General features: G+C 43.9%; 1 protein-coding gene across 2 annotated transcripts in view; it reads left to right on the forward strand.

The window, feature by feature from the left end:
- GFOD1 (Gfo/Idh/MocA-like oxidoreductase domain containing 1) overlaps nt 1-10,039 on the forward strand; it is a 51,648-nt gene extending 41,609 nt beyond the window's left edge. Inside the window, exons 2-3 of one of the 2 annotated variants that reach the window (XR_014159130.1) lie at nt 6,553-8,560; nt 8,640-10,039. Coding sequence is in view for 1 of the 2 variants with exons in the window: in XM_081873139.1 (XP_081729265.1) it covers nt 6,553-7,472 (920 nt within the window). In the remaining variant the exon portion in view is untranslated. Of the gene's footprint in view, nt 1-6,552 lie in introns of both variants that reach the window. The other variant, XM_081873139.1, reaches the window with a different exon arrangement.
- Nucleotides 10,040-15,378: the final 5,339 nt, after the last annotated feature.

Raw genomic sequence — 15,378 nt, forward strand, 5'->3', positions numbered from 1 at the left:
TGTCTCACGTATCTTTCCATGAGCCATTTCAATGTAGAGAGAATCCTGGATGGTTTTCTGTCAATCTCTCATTCTCTGGCCAATCAGCTCTCTGTACCGCTCAGCCATTCTCAATCCAAATAATTGCTAGGCCAGGAGCACCCACTCATCTGTCTCCAGGCAGAAAAATCAATTTTTTATCTTACCAGGGCAAATTATGACAACTTTCTCGCTGCACTCAATGCAAACTGAAATAATTGTGCCCTTCATAATCTTATACTGCAGGTACTCCTGTGGACCACCTGAAAATTGCAATTTTTTGCAAAGCTTTTATAATCTAGATAGTTTTGAATCCAGATTATAAAAGACATTGGTTACATTATACAGGAAGAGGATCTCAATGGTTGTCTGCTTTGCATACAGACACCCGCAAATTCAATCCCTACCAGTTCAGAATCTCAGGAACTGGGGATGGGAAAGACCTCTTTCTGGCACCCTGGGATAGATAGACCAGCAATTTGACTTGGTGCCAAACTAAGGACTCAGCTACATTAGGAAAGAAAAATTGTTTTATATGCGTTATAATGCTGTGACACCAGATGGCTCCCATCTTTCGCCAACATGATTTCGCATAATGAAGTTTACAACTTGTTTTCCAAAAACGCTTTTTTGATGTGTGTAGATGCAGCCTAAGTGCCAATAAGAGATTTCCTTCCGATGCAAACTACTAGCTTCAGGGGAGGATTTTTTCTTAGGACCTAACAATTACTAGCCTCTCCTCAACTAATGCATGGTTGTTGTTTTTTTTTTTAATGCAAATGACACATTAAAAGCAGACACATTTAACATCAAGTCTAGTTTGTTTCTCAGAATATTGTTGCACGCCACCCCAATCTCAGTGTTATGGTGTTCCAGGCAGTTACCCAGGGTTTGTGTTTCCTTTGGAATTAGTTACAGCGGAGATACATCGTTTATTTGCACATATACACAACCTGAGCCTATGAAGGAGGGGTTCACAGCATTAACACCCCAAGAGGAACTTTTTTCTCCTATAGCTGTAGCCTTGAATTCAAACGGAAATCAAGCATTGCTGTGACTTTCTGGCTTCCTAGCCTGCTACGTTTCCACTTCTAGTTTCTAGCTCAAATCACCCAACTCTCAGCTGTGGTCTTTGCCTTTCTAACTACCAGTGAGTTGAGGGAACAGGCCCACCTCACTTCCTTTGTTCCTTTAATGGCCCATTACCTAGGCTATCGCCTCACGAGGAATTTGAACCCTTGCTTATAATAACATTTGCTGGATCCAAGGGTTAGAAAGGTCTGGACCTACAGTCTACTCCCCCACCCCAAACTCATGACAGTATAAAGCAGTGTCATGTGCTTACAGGGCTGGCTCCTTTCAGTCCACTAAGCACTTGCAACTCCTTTCAGGGACACAGCCAGTCTTTCTAAATACATATGCACATTTGTATAAATCTAAAGTCCTGAGCTTCTGCTGTGACTCACTCCGTGCAGTCGCACAGCAGTGGGTGATGTGACCCACCCATCTTGAAATACTGAAATATGTTGCCTAACAATGCATGCCTGCAAGTTGAGGCAGTATCTAATGACATGGGTCTCTTGCACCTTCCTCCCACTTGCTTTCAAATGCTGTTCTCAGAAGCACCTTCCCTCTAAAACCACATTTGCTGCGCTCATTTGATCCAGAGCTCCTAGGGAACCTGGCCTGTTTTTAAGGCAAGAGTTTGCGGCTTTTAAGAGAAGCCAGTGAGATTTTGCTGGTTCTTGTATGCAGGTGACTGAAATTTAGTAATGGGCCTTCTCAGTAGCGGTGCCTGCCCTGTGGAATGCCCTCCCACCAGATGTCAAGGAAATAAACAACTATCTGACTTTTAGAAGACATCTGAAGGCAGCCCTGTTTAGGGAAGTTTTTAATGTTTGATGTTCTGTTGTGCTTTTAATTCTGTTGGGAGCCACTCAGAGTGGTAATAATAACAATATTATTATTAACAACAACAGCAGTATCTGGGCTTCCAGTTGCCAGCCCCTGCTGCTGGGGTTCTCAACAGCCCAACAGCAATATACCAGAACCTTCATAGGAGTTGTGGTGGCAATATTATTATTATTATTATTATTATTATTATTAGGCATTATTATTTGTTTACATTTGGTAGTTGCTTTATACAAAAAAAGGTCTCCAAGCGACTCAACAAGAAAAAATGCAAACAGGTAAAATCAATTGAAAACCAGCAAATGTAAAATAATGCCTAAAATGTTCATCCAAGATGGGTAGATAAAAACGTGTTTGCCTGGTACAGGTGACTCCCCACTTAGGTGGGAGTTATGTTCTAGGCCCCCACGTGCGTAAGTCAAATAGCATAAAGTGGGGAGCACCCTCTGAACACCCTTTAAATGCCCTCTCTACCATTTGGTCTTCAATCCATACCAAAAATACTGTGTCCAAAAATATCCACAACTAAAACAAAGCTCTGGGGCTGTCTGGAGGCTATGTGGGAAAGTGCCGGCTGCTGCTAGGCTACCCTGCACACCAACTCTTATGCAGGGAAGTTGAGCAGCATAAACAAAGCCCCCCTACACCTCTGGTATCTTTGGGGCTTCCTCCACCCTCATTGGGGTGGGTAAGGACACCACCAGAAAGGCCTGTTCATAACATAACGTTTGCTCTTTGCAGTACTTAATTTTAGTTTTATGTATTGATACTTGAATTCTCATAGCAAATGATAAGTTATCATGGCCTCTAACAGGAAGTGGCCTACCCACTCTGGGATTGGGCCATACCCATTGTGATTCCTGAGCAATTCAGGGCTTAAAGGGCATTGCCAATGGAAGCCCAGAAGCAATGGAACAAAATCTTCATATATTTGCGAAGGCTGCTGCCAACCACTGCTGCGCTGAGACTTCTACCCCCTTGGCCATATGAATAGTTTGGTATGTGCCTTTGGGGCTTGGAAAATGTGTTGCAGGTTTCTATAAAGGCAGGATTTCTGCATTTCTGGCTGTATCCCAATCCTAGAGTCCTACGGAGAGGACATATTCTGTTGACAAAGACTTGTTAAGATCACAGATTTACACTGAATAGCTTTGCAGCCAAAGGTACAATTGGAACTTTTACCTATTAAAGGAATGTAGGTCAGCTTCATGAATTCTCTCTCTGAAGCCAAACAAGCCTAATTTTATATGAATCAAGGAGACACAGTGGGAGATGGTTGATTTTTAGTAACAAAGGTTCGGAGGCACAAAACAGGCAATCTGGACGTTTGAGGAATAAGCTCAGTAGAAAATAAACATACCTATGGTTGCCAGATCAAAGTACTAAAAATCAGAGAGGTTTGTTCTGTTAAAGCAGTGAATATTCTGAAATATTTAGTATCCCTTATCTTCTATAGCTACCGTATTTTTCGCCCCATAGGACGCACTTTTTCCCCTCCCAAAATGAAGGGGAAATGTGTGTGCGTCCTATGGGGCGAATGCAGGCTTTCGCTGAAGCCTGGAGAGCGAGAGGCATCGGTGCGCACCAACCCCTCTCGCTCTCAAGGCTTCAGGAAGCTATCCGCAAGCCTTGCAAGCCCGGCGGGAGTTCCTGCGGGCTCACAAGGCTTGCGGGCAGCAGCTTGCAGCCCCGGCGAGTGTCCACAAGCCTTGGGCGCCCGGTGGGAGGTACTGCCGAGCGTGCGAGGCTTGGGGCAGCAGCCTGCCGCCCGAAGCACGGAGAGCCCTCCGGAGGGCTCCCCGTGCTTCGGGCGAGTGTCCGCAAGCCTTGCGCGAGGTCCTGCCGGGCGCGCGAGGCTTGGGGCAGCAGCCTGCCGCCCGAAGCACGGGGAGCCCTCCGGAGGGCTCCCCGTGCTTCGGGCGAGTGTCCGCAAGCCTTGCGCGCCTAATGGGAGGTCCTGCCGGGCGCGCGAGGCTTGGGGTGGCAGCTTTGGGCGAGTGTCTGCAAGCCTTGCGCGCCTAATGGGAGGTCCTGCCGGGCGCGCGAGGCTTCGGGCGAGTGTCCGCAAGCCTTGCGCGCCTGGCGGGAGGTCCCGCCGGGCGCGCGAGGCTTGGGGCGGCAGCCTGAAGCACGTGGAGCCCTCCGGAAGGTGCCCCGTGCTTCGGGCAGGTGTGCGCAAGGGGCAGCCGCAGCTGGGGGGGGCGGAATAAATTTTTTTATTCATTCCCCCCCCCAAAAAAAAACAAGCTCCGGGGACAGCTGGGAGGCGCAGCGCGTCTTCCCGCTGTCCCCGGACCTGGTCTGAAGGCGGGCGGCGGGGAGAAGAGCGCTTCTCCCCGCTGCCGGCCCCACAAGCGCCTGGGGGGGAAATAATTTTTTTTCCTTTATTTTCCCCCCAAAAAACTTGGTGCGTCCTATGGGGCGAAAAATACGGTATTTCAAACATACTGCCACCAGGGAATATTTTCACCCAGCAAAAAATCCTGGAGCAAGTTATGCAAGGTGTGGCACCATTAAGTCATTCAGAGCAGTGGCTAGGCCTCGAGCAGGTCTCCTGCTGTTTTATCATGAATTGTGTGTGGAACATCTCACTAGCACCCTTCCGTAACTTTACATCAAGGAGTGTCATCCATGACCCATCTCCTCTTTCAAGAACCCTTGATAAGCTTCCGAGGAACTCTCCAGGAAATAGTTTAGAAACCACTGTTGTGTAGGATGGCAATAGTGTCAAATAAGGAACAATCCTTTAAATCAGGGGTGGCCTACTTAAATAAAGGGTTATTTGGTAATCTTACTGAGATGATATAGCTCATGCTGAACTAGAAACACTTCCTTGCTCTGTTCAGTTTAACCAAGAGGCTTTAGACCTGTTGGATGGGCTCGCTTGCTTCAATTATGCCTCTTTTTGGAGATGACAGGGATGTCTATGTAAAATGTAGTATCTGTGACCATGAACTGGAGTTAACACTCTTAGTTTTAAGAGATACAGGCTGCATACACACTGGACATTGAAAGCACCCTCCCGCAAAAGAATCTTGGGAACTGTAGTGTGTTAAGTATGCTGTGTATTGCAGCTCTGTAAAGGGGTAAACTGCAGTTCCCATGAATCTTTGCAGGCCGGGGAATGTGCTTTAAATCTATGGTCTGTACAATAAATTCAAAGTATATATCCAGAAACTTTTTTTGAAAAACATAGCTATTGTAATGACGGAAATATGGCAAGAGAATTCAATGGATAGCCAGTACACATGCAAGGAACTAAATTATAACCCCTGAGATAATACCCAGGTTATTTTCTGTGAGGTAATGCCACCCGTTCACAGAAATCCTAAGTGCAGAACAGCATATTCATCCCTTTAAAGACTATATTCTGTTTATTACTATTGTAGCAGGGAATAATAACATTTCAGCTAAATAGGTAAATAAGTTGACAGAACTCTGCTGGGTTCAGACAGAACCAGATTTCCCTTATAAACAGTACTTATAAACGAGTAGGGAATATAGTTAATAAAATCTGAAGATGATACAAAATCAGGAAGAGTTGCAGACACTAATAAAGGTCAAGGAGAACCTCTTGCAAAAACCAATGGTTTTTGTTCTTATGATGACATGAGTTCCATAGTCACCCTTTTCAGAGTGGCATCATATTTTCTTGCATGCCAAGAAAGAAAGCTGTTTGCACGTGGTGATGGTCAGAAGCCCTGAATTCAGTTCACACCACTTTCTCTGTAAGTGAAACTAAAATGGAATATTTTCACTGTGTCTTCTGGAAGCCATAAGAAAAGCAACGATTGTGCGTGAATGATTAATCCCCCATATATATATTTAAGAGAGACGTGAGTGGTGCTGTGGGTTAAACCACAGAGCCTAGGACTTGCCGATCAGAAGGTCGGTGTTACGAATCCCCGTGATGGGGTGAGCTCCCGTTGCTCGGTCCCTGCTCCTGCCAACCTAGCAGTTCGAAAGCACATCAAAGTGCAAGTAGATACAATTCTGCAAAATGCAGAATGACAGGAAGGATCCAAAACCGACAAGATCAAAGATTCACAGAAGATTGGGAAAAATTTATTGAATATTTGCAGAAATTAAGTGATAATCAGATTACGTTTGTAAGTTTTAATGAAGCATTGTGATGGGAAATAAGTATTAAAATGGGATGAAGTTCACAGCAATAATATAAACAACAAAATAGAAATGTATTTAAAGTTAAAATATGAAGGATTTGCAGACAAGTTGAGGGAAGTCAAAAAAAGAGAAATAAGATGTAACTAAGATGTATGAAGTGTATAATGTTGTTTTGTATTTGAAAATTTAATAAATATATATATATAAAAACAAACAAAGTGCAAGTAGATAAATAGGAAGGTAAACAGCGTTTCCGTGCGCTGCTCTTAGTCATGCTGGCCACATGACACGGAAGCTGTACGCCGGCTCCCTTGGCCAATAAAGCAAGATGAGCGCCGCAACCCCAGAGTCGGTCACGAATGGACCTAATGGTCAGGGGTCCCTTTACCTTTATATATATATATTTAAATGGATTCAACCTTTCTGGATTACTAGACTAGACTGTAGGGCCATAAGATGTCCTAACCTCACCTGCTCTTTCTCTCCAATGTCTGACAGGGATTGGAAAGAACGTCATTTGCGACAGGACAGCCACTCCGCTGGATGCCTTTCGGATGATGACAGCTGCGCACTATTACCCCAAGCTCATGAGCATCATGGGCAACGTCCTCCGCTTCCTGCCTGCCTTTGTGAAGATGAAGCAGCTGATCCAAGAGGGCTACGTTGGAGAACTGCTTGTATGCGAGGTACAAGTTCACAGCGGGAGCCTGCTGGGGAAGAAATACAACTGGAGCTGCGATGACTTGATGGGGGGCGGGGGGCTGCATTCGGTTGGTACCTACATCATTGACCTCTTGACCTTCCTCACTAGCCAGAAGGCTGTGAAAGTGCACGGGCTGCTTAAGACCTTTGTGAAACAGACGGACTACATCAAGGGAATCCGCCAAATCACGAGCGACGACTTTTGCACGTTTCAGATGGTCCTGGAAGGCGGGGTGTGTTGCACCGTCACCCTCAACTTCAACGTGCCCGGGGAATTTAAGCAAGATATTGTTGTGGTAGGCTCCAGCGGGAGGCTGACTGTAATAGGCATGGATTTGTATGGGCAGAGCAACAGCTCGCCACAAAAAGAGCTCCTTTTGAAGGATTCCACCCCTGTCAGTAATGCCCTGCTGCCCGAAAAGGCCTTCAGCGATATCCCTTCCCCATACCTGCGTGGAACTATAAAGATGGTGCAGGCTGTCCGTCAAGCGTTTGAGGATCAAGATGACAGGCGGACCTGGGACGGGCGGCCGCTCACAATGGCTGCGACTTTTGATGACTGTCTCTATGCTTTGTGTGTGGTGGACACCATTAAAAAATCGAACCAGCTGGGTGAATGGCAGAACATTGCGATCATGACTGAGGAGCCAGAGCTGAGCCCTGCTTACTTGATCAGCGAAGCAATGCGCAGGAGCAGAATGTCTTTGTACTGCTAGGGGTTGGGTTTTTTGTCACCTCTCAGAAAAAAGTGGATCATTGCAGTTCCTTCCTAACATTAAAAACATGCCATGTGTCTCAGGCCTTGGACAAGGAAGACAATATAGGGAATAAATCCTTGCTATGTAAACCACATTGCCTAGTTGGTGCTGAAATATTAGATGCGTTCGAAATGCTTGCTTTGATAGTTGCTTGAGACTCTGTTAAAGAGAAACCTGCATTAACTGTTTACAAAATAGCATTATAGGAAGGTAGAACAGCATCCATTTACAACCTACAGGTGCATAGCTGATGCAGTTGCGTTTACTGTGAACAAAAGGTTCGGGGAGGTCTAGTTTGAGACATTCCTCACCAGTTAGCAGGCTGCAAAGCTGGTGACTTATCAGAAAGCAAAACTGGCTGGCTTCTGACATGGACACTTGCAGTCCCGCTGATAATAGCATGCTAATTGAGTACTGCATCATTCAGTAACCCATGCACCTGTATCAGTTTCATAGAATAAGAACTCTTTGGGTATGACTGTGTTGTGTGACCTGGAAAATTTGGCAGCTTGGTTTTCATAGTTAAGAATGAAGGTTTATGTTCTGTTTGGACTTTCCCCCCCTTTAAAGGTAACAGAAACAGAAACATGTATATTTTTAAAAATATATGCAGCTCTAAAATAGCAGCATCTTTTTCCTAGGGTCCCGGAAGGATTTAATACGATGCACAACAATCTGTAGAGAAATAAGGGTAATTACATACAGGGTGACCAGCCAGTCTCCTTATGTTCTCGGATTGTTGATAAATTCCAGAGAGGCAACCATGTCAGTCTGCCATAGCAAAACTAATATAGAATCATAGAGATGGAGGGGACCCTGAGGATCATCTAGTCTAACCCCCTGCAATGCAGGAATATGCAACTGCCCCTTACGGGGATCAAGCCTGCAGCCTTGGTGTTACCAGCACCATGCTCTAACCGAGTAAGTTATCCATGTTTAGTACTGTGCAAAAGTTTTCATGGACCAGAGCTTACTTTGTTAGATGCAGAAAGTAGCCCATCAGACAAGGCGTGTACGGTCTACAAAAACTTGATCGTTTTTTTAAGGTGTCACAGGACACTTTTTTTTCTGCCTTGGGGTTTGGTCTTTAGGGCCCACACTAGGACAAGATTTTTAAAAGCATAGGTTTCAACAAAACCTAACATGTTTTAGGAGGAAATTGCACAAAAACAGAGCATGATTTGTCCAAAGTCTAGGTGAGATGTAGAGACTGCTACCTGAACAGCTACTAGATAAATTTTTCTTGGCTTGCACATCATCGCTGAGATGACATGGAAGCTTGCACTGAAAAATCTAACTGGGTACTTACTCCTAGAACAGTAAAGGAGTTTACCTTTCCTTTTGGTATCTACTGGACTTTAAATGCATTCAGTCCATTTCACTTCTTTGTAGGTAGTTAATACATTATCTTATTACTTCCTTGCATCATTGAATTCCAGTTACTTTTTTTTTAATTGATGTCTTGATGCAGACTCTACTTCTTCCTCCTCAAACACCTGAAGAGGTTGCATGTAAGATTTCTGGGCAGAGGAGCAGATTTCTGCTAATGGCAATGGGGGCATCAGATCATGGAAGGGAGGATAAGCTTAGAAGGGGTGGTTGCAAGTTCCAAGAAATCTGAGAACTGAAACACTGTTCTGTATGATTTGACAATACAAATAATCAAAGGCTCTCCATTTGTGTTGCTGTGTTTACAGCGACCACTGTGGAAAGGTCTAGTCAATTCAATCATCTCTTGTTTTCCTGTCATTCTCTTATGCTGAATATCAGTCAGGGTGGTGCACTAACAATGTTAAAAAACAAAGAGGAAAATAGAGGACCCAGTTCTATAAATCCTCTTATGTGCAGAATTAGCATGCCATCATCTTTCAGTGATTAATTGCAACCCTCTACTTAATCTGGATATTAAATGATGCCTTGTTTTTATTTTTTTAACCTTAAATCCAAGTGTACATTTATTGCTGTATATATTTATTGTGTTTTACAAGTGTGTGTGTACACAAGAGAGGGAGAGTGAGTGAGTGAGAGAGAGAGAGAGAGAGAGAGAAGCAAACTAGTTATATACAAAATGTCATTGCATGGGCATTTTATGTACAGTAGATATTTTAAAAGTTATTTATCAAACAAAAAGTGTGTGATAAAACAGAGTCTATATTTTATATATCTATACTGTAGATAGCAAAAACGAAACCGCATTTAAATTATAGCAAGAGGATATGGGAGTATTTTTTAAAGAAAAGGGAAGGCCTGTGGTGGTTTCTAGCATTTTGACAGCCTGGCTACTTTAAATGGAAAGTTGCATTTTGTGGCTCTCGGCTGCAGCAAAGTCTGTCCTCCTCCTCCTTCAAAGGATGATATCCGTGTATTACTTTTCCATTGCTTGGGGAATGTAGTTAGTTATAGCCAGCCATGAGCATATATGTGCTGCTTAAAACATGGGTTTCCTGCTGTTCTTACATATTTGCACTGTTGGAATAAAGAGAAGCTAAACAGTGAATAAAGACATAAAAGGAAATGGGATTGCAGCTGTCGGCTGTTCCTCAGTTGTGTTTTCTTCCTGCAGTGAAATAGCTTTTCAGTTTTCTCCTGCCATCTCTTACAGGTATACCAGTTTGATTTTACAGACTTGAATGAAATAGCCAATATTCCTGCTTCTGAAAGTTGGGGGGAGGGGTTGGGGGGGTGGAGAAGAGAGAAGGGAAGCACAGAGGTAGGTTGCCCATCCCAAATCTTCTGCTGAAAAATGTAAGCCAATCACTAACACCCCAATATTATTCACCTGTTCTGTATGGAACAGAGTTGTGTGAGGCTCTGGTGTGGGATAATGGCTGAATCCTAGAGATTACCATTTTGAGGTGGTGATGGATGCTGTAAGACTACAATATGACTCCCCTCCTCCCCAATTTATTGGGTTAGGGAAAGTTTAATCTGAGTCTTGCCAGATGCCTGAAGCATATCATTGCAGCCCAGTGACCATCATACATATCAGCTTCACAAACTCTCAGTCAGACACTCAACAGTGGCTTCTTCACATCAATTACCTCTTCAACATGGAGCAAAACAGCTGTGCCATCAGAGAGGTTTACTGAGCTACAGTTTGAGCTTGTATAACAAGAGACATTGATTGTGTTTTGATTTAGCCCAGAACCCAATTGAGGTTTCCATTCCTTGATTTTGCCAGGCATTTGCCTTCTTTTAGAGCTGCCACTTTTTTCTAGCACATTCCAGGATTCTCTTATTGTAGGCTAAACTGGGCAGGCACAGAAGACTCCCAGAAACATCATCGTTACCCAGAAAAGAGGATTGGGGGGGGGGATTAGTTCAGTTTGCCTTTTAACACCAACCTACCTCATTCATTTTCCTATCAAAACATGAATACGTGAATCAAAACACACAACTTTCTTTCAAAATTCACACTTTTCCAACCAAAACAGTGTACAGAAATAACACGCATTAGGGGAAAGTGTGCACAAAGATATGTTTATTAGTGAAAAGAAACCACATCTCCCAAAGATTTGACATTTTATGATAAGGAAGGCGATGAGGAAATGTGCTGGAAAGTATGGGATAATGCTTGCTTTAATCCATTGTCTAACCTCCCCACAAACAAATTGGGATAAACGCTCACTATAAACAGGTTGTCTGGAAATGCTCAAAACCTTTACCCATTTCTTAGAGTGAGATATGTTGGTCGCGAGGCATGCAAATATGCCCAAGATGAGGATACAGACTCATATATTGGCTGGCTGTTGCCTTAAGCAGGGTGGGGGGGTTGGAAGAGATTGGCTTTCCTAAGGAAAGGGGTTTGGGAGCCTCTCTACTTGGTCAGGGGTTATAGGTGCTCCAAATACAGTTGATTGCCATCCCCCATCAGCTTTCCAAATAGAGCTTCTCTTGCCAACAAAGGGGCTCAAGCTGGAGAAAGCAGACACACTTGTGCAGATGCTTCCACAACACTTTTTCCTGTAATGGCCAGTATGGATATTTATAGCCAATCTTTCTGTGCTAATTCAAAGGCTCCTTTAATATTTGAGGCAAGAGCTCATTAACTCTCAATAGAACCCTGGGGTAACATAATAAAAACAAGTGCTGGGGATGCAGCTGTATGGATAGGATACAATTGCAATATGGCATCAGCGGTGAAGCCAGTAAACAGGGACACAACAGAAATGCTAAAAACAATGACAGATGAATTGGCATAAGGTTATCAAAGTGTAAAGGTGTGTGCACATGGTTCTGTTTTTTTAAAAAATAAGGATAATATGGACAGTTACTGGTGGGGTTACCAACAAACCAGGAAAGAAAATTGCCTGCTCATGTGTCTTTAACACCAACACAACAGGCAAAAAAGCAGGATTTTTTTCCCATAGAGTGGAGATAAACCGTCAGCTGCTGGTGTCAAGCTATTAATCAGAGGGAGAGGAAGTAGCTTTTCTCCATTGTGCCTCTGTTCAGCTTCAGCTGCAGCTACTAACTGCAATTCTGCAATCGCCAAGGCCATCAGATGGAGAGAAAACAGCCCATATGTAACTCCTTGACTTGCTGAATTCAGACTCTGCACAATGGGAAGGAAAGTGAAGCCAGTCTTTGCTGTACCAGAAAAGGAGTGTGATTTCAAACCCCCATAAAGTCAATACAGCTGGTATGAGAAACTCCAAAAAAAGAAGGGAGCTCTGCGCCTGTCAGCAGCATGGAACGTGTTGGAGCAACAACATGTAAGCAAATTAAATCTGCTACCATTCTTGTTGATCAGGTTTAATCTTAATATTGTTGAAATGTATGTTGTAAGCTGCCTTGGATGTGTGTGAAGATGCAAAAAGCAATTGCAATAAGGCACAGGTGAGCATTTGGTTGAAATGTGGTGACCAGAGTTACTGCAGGAGACCCAAACTAACCTTCCTGCCCAATTTTATGGTTGGATTGCTACTTGGTTGACTTTTTAAAAAGTAAATAAATGTCCAGGGTCTACCTTTAATGGCAGCTTCTGGTTGTTTTGTGCACTTGGGAATTGTTTCTTCCTCTACTAAAATCAGTATGAGAACAGGGCTCAATTGTGCACGCCAATTAAAGGTGTACAAGCCTTTTCTCCTTTTTCCATCTGGCCACCCTAATCAGCACCTTCAGTTGCCACCTTTGGGGCAGGGCTTATGTCCCCCTCAGAGTAGCTTACAAAAAATTAAACTAGTGTATGGCTTGTTTTTCAGCACAGAGGCAAAGTGATTAGGAAAGTTTCAGCTGCTTAATTTATGCATGGTGGAAAAATGCATTTGAAATGGAGTATTCCAATGAATTATTTTCCCACCTCTGTCAAAAGTAGCCTACAAGATTCCCATTGGCAACCTGGGACACCCAAAAAGTATTCCAGTTCACTGGAAAATGCTACCATTTGGAGGAATGAGTCTCAGAAAAACACAAAGAGTTCCACATAATGAAAACTAAGTCTATGATTTATAATGGTTATATCCTCACATGCAGGCTCAGTTTCTGCCATCCCACAATATAGCTTTGGGATACTAACTGCCTTTTAGTGTCCTGAGCTACATGGGTCAATTGTCTGACTCCGCAGATAACTATAGGGGATGCAAAACTCTTCTGTAAACCTTAAAAGCCAGTGGCATTTTCTAGGAGCCAGCTGGCAGGGAGGGAGACCCGTGTGCCAGTGGAACGGGGGGCGGGGGAGAATCCTTTTCTCTGCTGATGTGTTTTGGTCTTCCCGCTTTGGGCATAGAAAGTAATCTGGTAAGTGGAAGTAACTGGGCTAGGAAAAGCAGATAATAAGAGGAGTCTGCAGCTAGGTCTCACAAACAGCGACAACTATGTGAGGTAGATTAGGCCCAGAGATCGTGAGTGGCTCAAAGTCAAGCAGTGAATTTCCTGGCTGAGCAATGATTTAAATCCTTATTTCCCAGGTCCTAGTCCGACACTCTTTAACGACTACGCAATGCCATACCCTCCAACATTCCTCAGATGAAAATGGGGACATTTATCACTCCCCACAACTGACCCTCTTCTGCACCCCATTTTTGTCCCCTCAGACCATTTCCACCACACCAATGGGACACAGCACACACCCCCTCCACTGTCCTGAAAAAAGCAATTAACCCTGATTTTATTAAATTTGGTAGATTTACAAAAAGAAACAAACACCAATAAATAAATTTTAGAAAGGTTCCAGATTAGACATGGATGCACAAAGCGCGCGCGTGTGTGTGTGTGTGTGTGTGTGTGTGTGTGTGTGTATTCCTTGCACTCTGCTTCCCCTTTCTTCTCAGCTAGGGCGGCCCTGCTCTCTACCAGCACCTCAGGGCTGGTGCGTCACGCAAGGTTGGGCCTTGCCAACGACAGCCTTTCCTCCTTACCCTCCTCCAGCAGCCGCTACGAGCTGCTATGGGGAGGAGGCCAAAAGTGGCAGCCATGTAGGATGCTCTTTCTCTGCCACCATTGCTCAGGAAAAGTGCTGGCTCATCCTCTTCCCTGAGCTTGGCGGGGGAAATAAGGACATTTAGGGATCTGATCAGAAGCCAGGATGGCTCTTTGCAATTCCAGACCTGTCCCTGGAAAATAGGGAAACTTGGAGGGTATGCAATACCCACTGGCTCTTCAGACTTTGAACGTCCAGAATTGTAAATACTTTACACCTGAAATGGGCAACTAGTTTAAGCATCACTGTAGCTGAACTCAGTAAACCATGCATCGTCTTCCCCCATGTGCTGCCAATTAATTTTCACATGCAGGTAGAAAATGTTACATCCCCGCTAGCAAATCTCGCCAGTGTGTTACAGTGGTTAGAGTGCTGGACTAGGATCTGGGTGGTCCATAGCTGTCAACCTTCCCTTTTTTGTGTGGAAAATTCCCTTATTCCAGTGCCGTTTCCCGCTGCTTCCCACTGCTATCCTGGATTGTTAGATATCCCGTAGACTGTCCCCGGGACAGGTGAGCTTGCTGATCCCTTATTTTCAAGGCTGCTGATCCCTTCTTTTCAAATCTGAGAGTTGACAGCTATGGGGTGGTCTCGGCTCAAATCCCCCCTTAGCCAGGAAGCTCACTGGGTGACCTTCCTCACAAGGGTAGTTCCAAGGTTCCCTGGGAAGGGGGGGAATGAGTATTAAACCAATTTAAGGTTGTAATGCCTAGACGATTACAGCTCAGTGTACAGTACACATCCTATTTTTGGAACTAAAACTCATGGTATCCTTTATCGTTTAAACCTTGGGTTAACTATCTTAATGCCTTTATCTACAGTGGCACAGACATATTAGTACTGTATGTTTTCTTCATATACAACACTAAAAGCAGCTGCCATGCTGCCTGCATATCAGTTAATGTTTTAGTTATATTCTAAGAAATGGGGGGGTGTTAAATTTTTTGAATTGTATATTGAATTGCTCTGGATGTGAACAACAGCAAAATTCAGACTGTGGAACTGCAAAAACACCCTCAGTCTACATAGGAAGAGGCGGCTTCATCTTGGAGAAAGTTGCCAGAGGGGCTGTGTGGAACTAGGCCCAATTACCTAATTAGGAGCTAATTAGCAGGAGAACACTAGCCAGAAATGAGAGCAAATCTGAAGGGATTGTGTGTGATGAAGTTAACCTTGCTTCACCCTTTTATTTCTCTCTCACACACAAAAACACGTACTTGCTCTTAGTACAGAAATGAATAAAGATCTGGCCACAACAAAAGCAAACAGTAAAATATGTGGCTATAAAATTATAATAAAATACTATCTAGAAGATAATGGCAGCTAAGATTTAGGATTGCCATCCCAGTGCAATATATGTTTCTGAGCTTTTATCTTCTACCCATTATGCAGTTGTTGAAAGCTTGGGGCCCTTTCTCAAGGGGATGGGGAAATGTGGCAATA

This window comes from Podarcis erhardii (assembly GCF_964252035.2).
Source record: "Podarcis erhardii genome assembly, chromosome: 8".
Classification (NCBI taxonomy): Eukaryota; Metazoa; Chordata; class Lepidosauria; order Squamata; family Lacertidae; genus Podarcis; species Podarcis erhardii.